This window comes from Capra hircus, chromosome 3 (genome assembly GCF_001704415.2).
Source record: "Capra hircus breed San Clemente chromosome 3, ASM170441v1, whole genome shotgun sequence".
Taxonomy (NCBI): Eukaryota; Metazoa; Chordata; class Mammalia; order Artiodactyla; family Bovidae; genus Capra; species Capra hircus.
Window position 1 is genome coordinate 85,844,222 of NC_030810.1, and position 15,023 is coordinate 85,859,244.

General features: G+C 42.7%; 1 protein-coding gene across 1 annotated transcript; it reads right to left on the reverse strand.

The window, feature by feature from the left end:
* HENMT1 (HEN1 methyltransferase homolog 1) lies at window positions 548-11,468 on the reverse strand. The gene is made up of 8 exons (XM_005678010.3): window positions 11,363-11,468; window positions 10,509-10,577; window positions 7,893-8,021; window positions 5,103-5,215; window positions 4,133-4,267; window positions 2,351-2,530; window positions 1,641-1,815; window positions 548-1,126 (listed from the first exon to the last, which is right to left on the reverse strand). The coding sequence occupies exons 2-8, from the start codon at window positions 10,512-10,514 to the stop codon at window positions 716-718; spliced, it is 1,149 nt and encodes a 382-aa protein (XP_005678067.2). The 5' UTR covers window positions 10,515-10,577; window positions 11,363-11,468; the 3' UTR covers window positions 548-715.

The window sequence follows — 15,023 nt, forward strand, 5'->3', positions numbered from 1 at the left end:
CCTAGACAGCATATTCAAAAGCAGAGATATTACTTTGCCGACTAAGGTCCATCTAGTCAAGGCTATGGTTTTTCCTGTGGTCATGTATGGATGTGAGAGCTGGACTGTGAAGAAGGCTGAACACCGAAGAATTGATGCTTTTGAACTGTGGTGTTGAAGAAGACTCTTGAGAGTCCCTTGGACTGCAAGGAGATCCAACCAGTCCATTCTGAAGGAGATCAGCCCTGGGATTTCTTTGAAAGAAATATTGCTAAAGCTGAAACTCCAATACTTTGGCCACCTCATGCAAAGAGTTGACTCATTGGAAAAGACTGTGATGCTGGGAGGGATTGGGGGCAGGAGGAGAAGGGGACGACAGAGGATGAGATGGCTGGATGGCATCACTGACTCGATGGATGTGAGTCTGAGTGAACTCTGGGAGCTGGTGATGGACAGGGAGGCTTGGCATGCTGCGATTCATGGGGTCGCAATGAGTCAGACACAACTGAGCAACTGAACTGAACTGAACCCCCTGGAAAAAGGTTTTAAACACTACTGGATAATTCAGTTTTCTTTAAAACTCTTTAATATCAACATTCAACACACACACACCAAAAACCATACACGTTAGGTGATTTTAAAATGAAAAGCTACCTCAGTTATGACTGCACAACGTTTAAATTCTAAATGAGCCCAATTATTGCACAGATCCTGAATTTCAGGAAGTAAGGATGGCTCAAAAGTCACTACAATCGTTCAAGTCAACCTTCACCGCAGAACCATCACAGTTCAGTTCAATCATGTCACCAAGGAACTCTCTCAGCTTCTCTACGTTACCGCATAAGTGCCCCAGCCTGGGATAAGCAATGATTCTTTGCAGGGGTACGTAAAACTTATCTTCAATACAGAAAGGTTGGGGAGCCATCTCCATGGCTTTGTCATCTTCAGTGAGTACTGGAACTGGAAGGCCTGAGGTGAATTTTCCTGTCTGGTTGCCAGAGGCTACGAACTCAGCCTCCAGTTCATCCTGTCTCAAGCTCACTTGGTATTTCCGTCTCAATCTGCTCACTTCTCGGTACACTAGATAAATCACCACACGTCTACGGTAATTTATTTGCTGTAAACTTGGGTATGAGGTTGTATAAACCTGAAGGAGCAAAAAAAAAAAAAAAAAACACTTGGAATAGAAGAAAAACTTTCAAAACCACTAGTAACTTTTTAGCACATCAGAATTAACTGTATATATAATTAAGCATATGAACATGTCAAACCTTACCTATTGTCAATGTCCCAATTATGAGGGTCAAAAATTCCTGGCATATAGATATTCTTCAATATATTCTTTACCATACACACCTCCTCAAACAAAATGGGTCTGACAAGCCTGAAGACTCAATTTCAAGTCATGTCCTGAATCAAGCTACACAGAAACTGCTGCTGTTTTCCTTCTTTCCTAACAGATGACAAAGTTGGGGGCATGGAGTATGCAGTTGCTGGAGAAGTATTTCCAAGACACCAGGAGATCATCTCTGTAACATGCTTTGAGAGATCATGGGACATGGGATTCTCCTCAAAAAAACTCATTCACACTTCTCTCTAGAGGGGACTCATCTCGCCATCCCAGTAAATGAACTTGCTCTGAGAATACAAAGAACACTCACAACTTCATAAACATGTTCTCCATGATGCTCCAAAACAGCCATTTCAGCTGCTTCTGCTTTTTTCCGGAAGACCCCTATCTGGGTACAATAGCCAACATCCTCAGCTCCTGTAGGTGGTTCCCCCACACCAGTAAACTCCACTGAGTAATTGTAGCGACTGGCCACATCTAAAGCCCTAAAAGTCAAAACAAAGAGAAAAGATGATTTTCTAAACTAAAGCAACCATTTCTAGAAGAATATAAAAATTACAAGTTAAAATAAACTGCAATTCCTACATCACGTAAGGCCGTATCACTGGGTTTGCTTATTTCTGCAAAGAGCATTAAGGCAATGAGTGTCAGTCTCCCAGTAACTGTAAGAATATGGAACAGTGTGCAGGGACAAGGAAACCAGAAGGGCTATAATCCCAGCTCCTATTTGGGTTTGCAGTTTTGCCAGAACATGACCATCTGTCACGCCATTCTGGGAGATAGCTCCCGATACCTTCACATGAAAGGCACCAGTGCCCACACACTTTCCACTCAACAGAGAAAATAAATGCCCAAATGTGGTAGTTCCTTCGTGATTATATGCTAAGTTGCATTCTGGGAATCAATTTTATTGGAGTAAAGTAAGAAATAACTTATTATGGTAACCGTAGATACTAAGATTTCATATGGTTTAAAACTCCAGTGTAGTCACACACACAAAAAAGACACGTAAGAACTCACCAGGTCTGAAACTGCATTCTGCTCCACTCAAATTTGTGATCTGAATCTCTAAAGACTGCACATGGAAACAGGGAATTGAATTCAGAATTTGGTGTGCTGATGACAATCATGGCTGGAGACATGTACCCAAAGACAACTTCAGGAAACTTCGCCAGATCTTCTGAATCAAAATGTTCTATTCTAAAGTGGTCAATGAGAAAGATATAATGAAACCTAGCTTCATTTGCAAGTAGCTCCCTAAGTGATTTAGCAAAACAATGTCTAACCATGGACCTCTCAGACCAGATAAGACAAACATGGTTTGATGTCTTTCACAATAGCCAAAAGGCAGTTAAAAATAAGCAAATGATGGATAAGCAAACTGATATATACAATGGAATATTCAATCTTATAAATGACATTCAAACCCAGGCTACACATGGATGACACTAATCACTGCGCCTTGCTCTTCAACCAATGTTCTAATGTTCTCCGTCAGTCATTTCAAACATTAGGCACCTACTGTATGCCAGGCAATAGGAAATACAAAAGAAATAAAAACACTCTGCTCTACAGAACACGTTAAAACACTGGAAATCTGGACACAATAGTAGAAAAACTGACCCTAGAATAAGACACTCAACTACTATTAAAAGGTCATTTAGAGATATATTTTAGTTTCTGAATACCATTTCCCATTAAAAGAAACCAGAAATGGCAGATTAGGAAGGAAAAGTAGACAACCAGTCTGGTACATCTTGTTATAACAGGAAGTAATATATCACAAGGACACAGACATATCACAAGGACACAGATGCCAGCTTGAAAGGACCCCTCCACTGCTGTTGACCAATCATGGGAAGATCTGAGTAATAAAATAAAGTTAGTCACAATCCATTAAAAAAAAAACAACAGGACTTCATGAGTTCACACTGATGATAAATAACTGAGGTGGGAGGGCTCCTGACTAGTAAATCCAGAGAACTGCTGAAACCACAAAAAAACATTTACCACCATATATTATAGGCAAGTTTAGGGGGGAAATATGGATGAGTAACAAGATATGTGCATGGTGTGCAGTCTCCACGCTGCTTATTTGGGGCTGGAAGGCAGTAATTATACAGCTAAGCAGCACAAACACACTGGAGAGATTTTGACTGGAGAGATCAAAATTAACCTCCCCAGGGACAAACAGACATTAGTGCCTCCAGATGGAATGACCTGAGGACCCAAATACAGAGCTCTACTGTATTCCAGGAATCTAATCATTAAGAGCCAAAGCTGAAAAATACTCCTATTAAAAATAAAGAGAACCATGGAACTTCCTGGTGATCCAGTGGTTAGGACTCGGTGCTTGCACTCAGAAAACTAAAATCCTGCAAGCCATGAGGCACCACCAATAACAAAAAGGGAACTGGCTATTTAATACTGAATTTATTAGGGGCAAAGATTAAAACCTACACTTACATGGTTTAGAAAAAAAAATGTGTGGAGGGAGAGGGAGACTGAGGGAAACAAGAGAGCACATTTACACTAGATAAAAAAAATACGGAAAATGTTCACCTGTGAATCAGGATAAAGGAGATGGGTGTTCATGGTACTATATACATTTTCTATCTTAACCTATAAACTTAAAGTCATCTCCAAACAAAAAGCCAGTGAAAACCTAGGCCCAAGTGACAAGCAATCTTCTCCACAAATAACTCAGATTATGACAAATATTTAGGATACTAACTTTACTGGAACTGATTAATTCACATTTTTCAAATGAATGTATATAGTAAGAACCAGTTTCATACTTACAATTCAATACATGCTGCCAAGTCAAATCCGAGCAAACGACAGTCTTTCTCTAAAACAGAGCCATGATACAAGGTAATCGCTAAATCCAGCTCTCGGGGATCCAGATGATCCCCTACACATGGGGACAGCCTTGACCTGCAAAGCATTATTGCAGAAGGAACACTTGAACACATATAATCTATTTAGAATATCTTACCAGCTACAGAAACTCTGATCCTCTGATCAATTATCTCCTGCCTACACTGGTTAAGTCTGACATAGCCCATTTCCATGAATTGCTGTATTAAGCACAAGGTCCTAGGTAACTTCCTCTCTCATGGGGCATTAAATGGCCGATGAGAACAAGATTTTTATATTTGATATTGCTCTCATTATTAATACTTTTGGTTCTCTCTCCTCACTTTGGATCAGTGATTTTCAATTTTTTGTTCTTTAGAAGAAAAACATTCTTAAAAGGATCTGTGGAAGTCATATATGACCAAGCAACTCATTCAAACTGAAGGAGGCCTTGGGCCTCTGCCCCAGTGCTGTGGCAATTTAAATCCTTTGCTATGTTATCTTGGTGTTCAGCATTGGACTTTGCCATTTGAAACTGAATTTGCAGTGCTTTGATGGCTTTAATTACTGAATTGAGGCTATACTTTCTACATAGGTGAACAGAACTTCTAGGTATTATTCTCAACATACAACCAATTAGTGTCATGGTAAAGGCATTATTTGGTGAGCCTGCAGCTCTCATAGTGCCTTCTTTTAAACAAGCTGTATAGAGCTGGTGTAAGTAAACACTTCATCTGGGAATTCCCTGGCAATCCATTGGTTAGGACTCCAAACTTTCCTGGGCAGGGAACTAAGATCCCATAACTGCATGGCGTGGCCAAGAAAAAAAAACACTTCATCTAACTATAATTAATAGTGCCACTACTACTAGTTTTAGATTAATGCATAATTATTTTAGAGAATTCAGTATTACCCATTCCACTTAAGTCTCCCCTCATTGATATCTACTCCAACAAGCTCTTCAATGCACTTTTGGTATTTTAAGATCGCTAAGAGGCAAACATCACCACACCCCAAGTCTGCAACCTGTAGATGAGAAAGAATGTTATTTCAAAGACATTATAGCCAGAAATCACATATGATCAAGCATTTTTTTCCCAGAAAGAGGTGGGTACCAGAAAAACTACATAATATCTTTTTGATAGAAAAATTACATATCTTTTTGGTAGAAAAATAAAAAGGAAATTAACCTGATACATTGAAAACCTGGGGGGAAAAAATAGGTTCCTGCTAACTTCCCAAGACCTAACATAGTGTTTGGACAACAAACTAATTCATGGAGTTCCCTGGTGGTCCAATGGTTAAGAACCGGCCTGCCAATGCAGGGGACACAGATTTGATCCCTGGTCTGGGAAGATTCCACATGCCACAGGGGCAACTAAGCCCATGCACCACAATTATTAAACCCGCAGTCTAGAGCCTGCGTTCTGCAACAAGAGAAGCCACCCGAATGAGAAGCCCACGCAGAAGTGAAGACCCAGCGCAAGCAAAACCAAATAATTAGAAATAAATAAACTAATTCAGTTTTCAAGGAAAATTCTAGGGGCCTGGCATAGGAACAGCACCTATGACAGGCAAGTGTTCCAAGAGGGGTCTGTGCCTCTGAGAAGCTTCAAGATTTAAAAAAGGATACTGACCAAACATACTAGGATATAGTCTAATCTGTTGATCTAATCCCCTTAATTTATATTCACATACCTTCTTAAGATTTTTATCATATCTGACTTTCTTAATCACACAATAGTCTTCATTAACCACAGAGAGTTATCTATATATTTCTGAACTCTACTTATGAAAAGGGCAAATGAAGATAACTCATGACAAACACTTAAAAGTACCTATACCCAAAAAGATACACTATCTGAGTTGCACCCATGATTATTCACTAACTTTCCTCTTTGAGGCAGGCACATTTATGGAATGGTGGGAGAAGGGGAACACAGAAATGAAAAAGGAAAATCTTAACTACAGAAAGCATATCACAGAAGCACTGAGCTGCACTAATTTTTAAATAGTATAGCAGCCTGAAATTAAAAGATGCTTACTCGTTGAAAGGAAAGTTATGACCAACCTAGACAGTATATTCAAAAGCAGAGACATTACTTTGCCTACTAAGGTCCATCTAGTCAAGGCTATGGTTTTTCCTGTGGTCATGTATGGATGTGAGAGTTGGACTGTGAAGAAGGCTGAGCACCGAAGAATTGATGCTTTTGAACTGTGGTGTTGGAGAAGACTCTTGAGAGTCCCTTGGACTGCAAGGAGATCCAACCAGTCCATTCTGAAGGAGATCAACCCTGGGACTTCTTTGGAAGGAGTGATGCTAAAGCTGAAGCTCCAGTACTCTGGCCACCTCATGCGAAGAGTTGACTCATTGGAAAAGGGTCATTGATGCTGGAAGGGATTGGGGGCAGGAGGAGAAGGGGACGACCCAGGATGAGATGGCTGAATGGCATCACGGACTCGATGGATGTGAGTCTGAGTGAACTCCGGGAGATGGTGATGGACAGGGAGGCCTGGCAAGCTGCAATTCATGGGGTCGCAAAGAGTCAGACACGACTGAGCGACTGAACTGAACTGAATAGTATAAAGAAAGAATAGAGATGAAACTGTACTAACTATATATGAGCCCTATCACTAACTGTAAACCACCTAGCAGAGAGAAGTCTGTAGAGGTTAACTTAATTCATGAGAGAAGCTACCATTTTCTTAAGAAGTCACTCATCCTTTAGCCTATAACTGGCCCTACAGACTTCAGATGTTCACTGAGCTAGCAGTTTCCCTGGTCCTGTGAAATCCAAACACTGGACTTCCCTGGTGGTCCAGTGACTAAGACTCCACGCTCCCAAATGCAGGGAACCCAGATTCGGTCCCTGATCAGGGAACTGGATCCCATATGCTGCAACTAAGACAGACCTGGAACAGCCAAATCTATAAATAAAATATTTTTTTTAAAACAGAATCCAAACACTGCCACAGAAGGGAAGTGTTACCAAGACAGAATCCAGGGCCAACACTGATCACATACCTCTGCTATAAAGGGAAAGCAGATGGATGCCAAGTGCTCCTTGCCTCCCCCCACCATTATTTAGTTAAAAAGAACCACAGTATCTATGTCCACAAGACTTGTCTACCTGATGTGCGGACTAAATGCTCTAGAAATGTGAACCACGTGAAGATCACATCCAGTGGTAAAATGTCAAGATCTCCTTCACATCTGAAACTTGCAATGTTGAATTTTACCTGAGCTCTGTGTGCCTATCCCCCATGCTTTGTGTCTCCACAAAAAGTTTTCAGAAGGTACCATCTTGCCCACACTCACAGATGTTGCCTAGTGTTCCCATTCTTTGCTTAGAATGATTACCTTGACTACTTGTCCCGAAATTCTCTCCTCCCTCCAGGCCCCTGAACATTGGATTGCATTTAGCCAAGACTGCTCCCAGGTAATAGGCTGGTTTCAGGGTTCACACCTTCCACTATCCAATTACACCACTCTTTTATCTGACTTCTCCTCACCCTCCTCTCTAAGAAAATTCCTTTTTGCCCATGAAGACAGATGCTCTCCCTATTGCAAACCCTTTCCCTCCTTGCAAAAGTCCTTTTGTATAGCCTCTGCTTACTGGCTAGGTCCTTATTAAGATATTTTTATTCGACAAAGCATTACAGAAGGCATTATTAGCAAATATCTGGAAAGAGAAATACCTACCTTCTTGGGTTGATGTTGCTCCACTAAATTTTTAACGAATTGGTAACGTTGTTTGTATAATGGAGGATTAAATTTAATTACCTTCTTACTGGGAACTTCTTCAACGTTTCCATCAACCACACTACTGCACTGAAAGTTTATAAATAACAACAACAACAACAAAAAAGGTAAGTGTTCTAATCATGCATGACTTTAGGAATTAAATAAGAGAAAAGTTTTATTTCCCCCAACCACTTCATAGAATACACAGGCCCTTGAATCACCTCAAATGCTAAGATTAGGTGGCACTGTACTTCCTCCACACTTCATTTCATCTAAGCCTCCTTTCATGTCTTTCAAATTATTATCTGACTTTAATGCCCCCTATAACTCTGGGTCAGCTGAAGGGAAAATTACTTATGAATTCATTTAATAAAACAATAAGTGTCCTAGCCACACTGAACTGCAAGGCCCGGGGTCCAGCTAGTGCATACATGCTAAGTCGTGTCCAACTCTAGCCCACCAGGCTCCTCTGTCCATGGAATTCTCCAGGCAAGAATACTGGAGTGGGTTACCACTTCTTTCTCCAGGCGATCTTCCGGACCTAGGGATTGAACCTGCGTATCCTGCGCTGGCAGGCAGATTCTTTACCACTGAAACACCAGGGAAGCCCTGGGGTCCAGGTGGTTAGGAGGCTAGAAACTGTCTGTAACTGACAGACTCTCCTTAACCAAACTGAAGTTAGACTCTGCCCTCTTTTGACTACACCTTCCTGAACCTTGTCCTGTCTTTGGCTGGCCTGCCACAGTTTTAGCAGGTATCCTGCTAAGTCACCCACACGTGATATCTGATCACACACTTCATGCCCCACCTCAATATGTGATCACACTGGGCCACCTTCAGAGTCCTATCAAATAGGTTTAGCATGAACCCCATATCCTTGATGAGGTTCTCCTCTCTTTTCCATCCACTGATTCCCTTACTCTGCTTACATGCTATATATCCCCAGCTATCTATTGCATAGGGTTGGGCCCCACCTCTCTCCCCTAAAGCAATGCTCTTACTGCAATAGTCCTAAGTAGTTTTCCTTTTACAAATGTCAAAATTTCCTTGACATGACTCCCATTACAAAATAATGTCATGATTAATCCATAACTACTGTTACTGTTGTTCCTAAATTATTGTTGGTGTTTTTTAGTCGCTAAGTCATGTCTGACTCTTTGCAATCCCATGAACTGTAGCATGTCAGGCTCCCCGTCCTTCATTAACTCCTAGAGTTTGCTCAAATTCAAAATCATATCCACTGAGTCAGTGATGCTTTCTAACCATCTCATCCTCTGCTGCACCTTTCTCCTTTTGCCTTCAATCTTGCCTTCAATCTTTCCCAACAACAGGGTCTTTTTCAATGAGTCAGCTCTATCAGGTGGCCAAAGTATTGGAGTTTCAGCTTCAGCATTAGTCCTTCCAATGAATATTCAGGACTGATTTCCTTTAGGATTGACTGCTCTGATCTCCTTGCAGTTCAAGGGATTCTCAAGCGTCTTCTGCAGCACCACAATTCAAAAGCCTCAGTTCTTTGGTGCTCGGCCTTCTTTATGGTCCAACTCTCACATCTGTATGACTACTGGAAAAACCATAGCTTTGACTATTAAGACCTTTGTCTCTGCTTTTTAATACACTGTCTAGGTTTGTCATAGCTTTTCTTCCAAGGAGCAAGCATCTTTTAGTTTTATGGCTGCAGTCACCATCTGCAGTAATTTTGGAGCCCAAGAAAATAAAATTCCGTCACTGCTTCCACTTTTTCCCCTTCTATTTGCCATGAAGTGACAGGACCACATGCCATGATCTTAGTGTTTTGAATGTTGAGTTTCAAGCCAACTTTTTCACTCCCCTCTTTCACCCGCATCAAGAGGATCTTTAGTTCCTCTTCTCTCTCTGCCATTAGAGTGGTATCATCTGTCTATCTGAGACTGTTGCTGTTTCTCCCACTGATCTTGATTCCAGCTTCTGATTTATCCAGGTAGGAATTTCACCTGATGTACTCTGTATAGAAGTTAAATAAGAGAGGTATAACAATATACAGTCTTGTCATACTCCTTTCTCAATTTTGAACCAATCAGTTGTTCCATGTCCAGTTCTGTTGCTTCTTGACTTGTATATACAGTCTTATAAAGGAATCCAAAATGCACTAGAGCATTGCTGTTCAAAAAAATATGCAAATATGCAAACTTCTCATAGCCTATTTTTAATAGTTTTAAGGTATAATTAACTAATATATCTGAAATATTTCAAGATAAAATCAGAAATGCCTTATCTGTATTTGAATGTCAAAAGATTCACATACCCAAGTTATTCCAAACATACTTCCATTTTTTCCAATAATGAAATACTTTTAATTAATTTTAAAGTCTACTAAAGTTCCCTTCTTCAGTTGTTAAAGCCACATCCTAAGTACTCAATAACCATGTGAATTACAACCATTTTACAAAAAGGACTTGGGCATCCGAGGAATTTTAGTGTGCACGCAAGTGTCCTAGAACCTGCATCCCAGGGTTGGCGAGGGAGGAATGTACCCGACAGTGTATCATGGGGATGACTCTTCAGAGTCACACAGCAGGGCACGAGGGCAAGCCTCACCTCCATGTTGTCTTCCTCCACTCTTTTCAAGTTTCGTTGAAACAGAAGTGCAGCTGTCTCCTTCAACCCCTAGGAATCAGCAATGACTAGGCTGTAAATACAGTGTATCAGTTTTTGCAGAGCAAAAGCTGGACTAAGTAGCTGCTGCCTAGGTCATTGGGAAGGAAGAAAGCGAGGTTTCTCCCTTCTCTTTACTTTTAATCCACATTAAAGTATCATTTAACCCAAAGAATGTATCCGGGAAGCACTGCTTCAGGCAATAGCAAAGAAAGTACGGCAGCCGAAGTAACCTTCCGCTCCACCAAACACGCAATAACACCTATTCTTTCCTTTTACTATCAGTTTGATTAAAACTGAACAATTCTATCAGTTGTGACTATTTCATTAAAGCCCTCAACGTCACTCAAATTGCTTTCAACTACTCTTTCACACGCGGTCAAAATGAAATTTAAAGAGAAAAGTGTCCTACGTGAAAGTCACTCAGTCGTGTCCGACTCTCTGCGACCCACCCCATGGACTATACAGTCCATGCAATTCTCCAGGCCAGAATACTGGAGTGGGTAGCCTTTCCCTTCTCCAGGGCATCTTCCCAACCCAGGGATTGAGCCAAGGTCTCCCGCATTGCAGGGAGAGTCTTGACCAGCTGAGCCACAAGGGAAGTATATATGCTCCTGCACATACCCAATTCACTATTGGCCTTGAATTTTACATCTTTAGTTCTCTATGGCACATCTGCCTCTATCAACTAGAACTCAGTCTAAAATGTAGACACATCGATCTCCTAACTTGAGTTATTCTCTAAATCGTAACTCGGAAACCCTCCTCAAGAGAGCATGAGTGGATGCAACTATTACCTTTCTGTAAAAAGCACCTCCGCGCGCGGCCAACCTGCGGACATTGCGGAGAAGAGCGGGTGCCTCAAAGCGGCGGCCGCATTTATCTCCGGGCCCGGCCCTTGACACTGGCGCACGCGCGGTCTCACCACGTGACTTTACCCGCCCCCCACCCCCCCCCCCCCGCCACACCTGCTCCGCCCACACTTGCGCCGCGGGCACAGCCTCGGGGACTCCCTACTCCTCCGCCCGAGGTGTCCGGAGCCCAGCTCCGGATTCAGCTCCTTTCCTCTAGGCTCCTAGCTCCAAGACATCAGGTTTGTGTCTTTTAACCGCCTCTGTGGCTCATGCCCCAGAGCCATGTCTTAAGTCTCCATCCGCACATTGGCGGGGGGACCACGGCCCCTGCCACATCCCCCCTCGCGAGCAGCTGCGACCCGCCCCAGCCGGCCAGGAGCCGCGACTGTTGGCCCGAGGCGGCACCTCGCTCGGCGTGTCCGGGGCCGCGAGCAGGACGCCGGGCTCCGGCGGCTGTTGGCTTCGTGGCTCTCCCCGTGCGCGGCAAAGAGCCGAAAACGGTCCCGGCCAATGGAAGGTGCCAAGAGGAGCGACCGGGCTGAGCGCGAGCCCAGCAGCCGCTCGCGTCTGAATCGGCCAACACTCCCATCCCCAGAACAATCCACAAGGACCTTAAAGGGGACCGTGGGCTGCCTAAAGCTCTGTCGGTAACATCTGAACTCAGAAAAGCCTTGACACCTTAGTCCGCAAACCTCCAACTGGTAACTACCGCATGCTGGGGACACAAGTGTCTGACCTCTTAGAAAAGTTGCTTTATCGTCTGCCCTTTCCCTTGCAGAGATTCAACCTAACACCTCAACAGTTATTTCTTTCTAATATGTGAGAGAAAACCTTAAAGAGGAGAGGAGAAACGAAGCTGCCTTTGCGGTTGGGAGAGGAATTTAGTCCTATTTTGAGACTCGATCTGATTTTACTAATAAATTAATTACCCATTAGTAAGTAAAGTAAAGTCACTCAGTCGTGTCTGACTCTTTGTGACCCCATGGACTGCAACCCACCGGGCTCCTCAGTCCATGGGATTCTCCAGGCAAGAATACTGGAGTGGGTTGCCATTTCCTTCACCAGGGGATCTTCCCAACCCAGGGATCGAACCCAGGTCTCCTGCATTGGAGGCAGACGCTTTAACCTCTGAGCCACTCCCCGGTAGCTCAGTTGGTAAAGATTACCCATTAGTACATCATAAATAATATATTGGGAAATAATATATTTTCAAACAGTTAACACCTACTATATGCAAAGCACAATGCTGACCCCTTCGGGGTATCACAAAGATACATTGCACAGTTTTTATTTTTGACATTTTGAGGATTCTAGCCTCGTATGGAAAAGTTTATAACTTAAGGTAAGCTTCAGCAGGTTCCTGTTGGCTCTAGGAAACAAGAGTTTTAACCAACAGCCTTCCTTGAAGGAGCATATGCCCTATTACAGAATATATAATCTAAACAGGATCTTAAACATGAGTAAGTTAATTCCACGTCTGTGCATTTTTAAATCAATTAAATAAGGGAGCTGTTGGACTGAGGTGGCTCTAATGCCCTGCAAAGCCTGTATAAACAAAACTGAAGCATGCAAATGTCTCAGTGTTAAGAAATGGAAACCTAGGGACTTCCCTGGCCGTTCAGTATGTGAAACTTTAAGCTCCCAATGCAGAGGGCATGGATTCCATCCCTAGTGTGGGGAGTTAAGATCCTACACACGGCTGGCTAGCCCACAGTGGGGGAGAGTAATGGAAACCTAAGGACAACCAATCATAAGCAAGAAGCCTTTCCCAAATAAGGCATCAGTTCAGTTCAGTTCAGTTGCTCAGTCGACCGGTGAATCGCAGCACGCCAGGCCTCCCTGTCCATCACCAACTCCTGGAGTTCACTCAGACTCACGTCCATCGAGTCAGTGATACCATCTAGCCATCTCATCCTGTCGTCCCCTTCTCCTCCCTGCCCCCAATCCCTCCCAGCATCAAAGTCTTTCCAATGAGTCAACTCTTCGCATGAGGTGGCCAAAGTACTGGAGTTTCAGCTTTAGCATCATTCCTTCCAAAGAAATCCCAGGGCTGGTCTCCTTCAGAATGGACTGGTTGGATCTCCTTGCAGTCCAAGGGACTCTCAAGAGTCTTCTCCAACACCGCAGTTCAAAAGCATCAATTCTTTGGTGCTCAGCCTTCTTCACAGTCCAACTCTCACATCCATACATGACCACAGGAAAAACCATAGCCTTGACTAGACAGACCTTCGTCGGCAAAGTAATGTCTCTGCTTTTGAATATACTGTCTAGATTGGTCATAACTCTCCTTCCAAGGAGTAAGCGTCTTTTAATTTCATGGCTGCAATCACCATCTGCAGTGATTTTGGAGCCCCCCAAAATAAAGTCTGACACTGTTTCCACTGTTTCCCCATCTATTTCCCATGAAGTGATGTGACCAGATGCCATGATCTTCGTTTTCTGAATGTTGAGCTTTAAGCCAACTTTTTCACTCTCCCCTTTCACTTTCATCAAGAGGCTTTTAGTTCCTCTTCACTTTCTGCCATAAGGGTGGTGTTATCTGCATATCTGAGGTTATTGATATTTCAGATTAAGCTTGTTGAAGCAAAAAACAAAATGGAATAGATATTGCTAAGCTCTCTAAAACGGAGCCAGAAGACCGCTAAAGAAGTGTGACTCATGCACATGTGAGCCTAGGTAGAGTCTGAACTTAGCACCACTTACTCTCTTAATTCAGGGCTTCCCTGATAGCTCAGTTGGTAAAGAATCCGCCTGCAATGCAGGAGACACCGGTTCAATTCCTGGGTCGGGAAGATTCCCTGTGGAAGGAATAGGCTACCCACTCCAGTATTTTGGCCTGGAGAATCCCATGGACTGTACAGTCTGTGGGATTGCAAAGAGTCGGGCACGACTGAGCAACTTTCACTTCCCTTCACTCTCTTAATTCAAGCATCCAGACCATCTGCCCAGTGTTCTAAAACTCAAGATACTTATTGAACCTCTACCCTGAAAGAACGCCTTACAAGATATCCCTTAAAGACAAATATTTCCTTTTTTGTGTCCAGTCAGTCATAGTTTTTGGCAGGCAACTTTAACAACCTTGTGGCTTTTGCCTTTATACACCCTTGACTTTCTCTTCCCCCAAATACTGGGTTTTACCAAAATCTGTGTCTCCTGAGTTGTAATTCCTAAGACCCCAAATGAACTCTTCTTATTGCACCCTTCTGCATTTCTTTGTCGACAAGTGGTATCCAGTCAAGTAGTTTCCTGCCTTGCTTTGGCATCTTTCCTATAAAAGCCTTTCCTCTAGTTCCTGACAGTGATTAGGAGCGACCAGATTTTAACTGATGTTTGCTGAAATTCTTTTTTATTGTTTGATCAAAATCTTAAAAATTCCAGCATGCCTCAGTTTATCTATTAACTTTATGCACCCAACAGAATTGAAAGCAGAGCCTGGAATGAATATTTTTACACCAATGTTCACAGCAGCGTTATTCAAAATAGCAAAAGGTAGAAACAACCCAAATGCCCGTGAATGGATAAATGAAGAAACAAAAGTGGCATATATATCCTTTACAAGGAATGATTCTGACATGTTACTACGTAGATGAATCTGGAAAACATT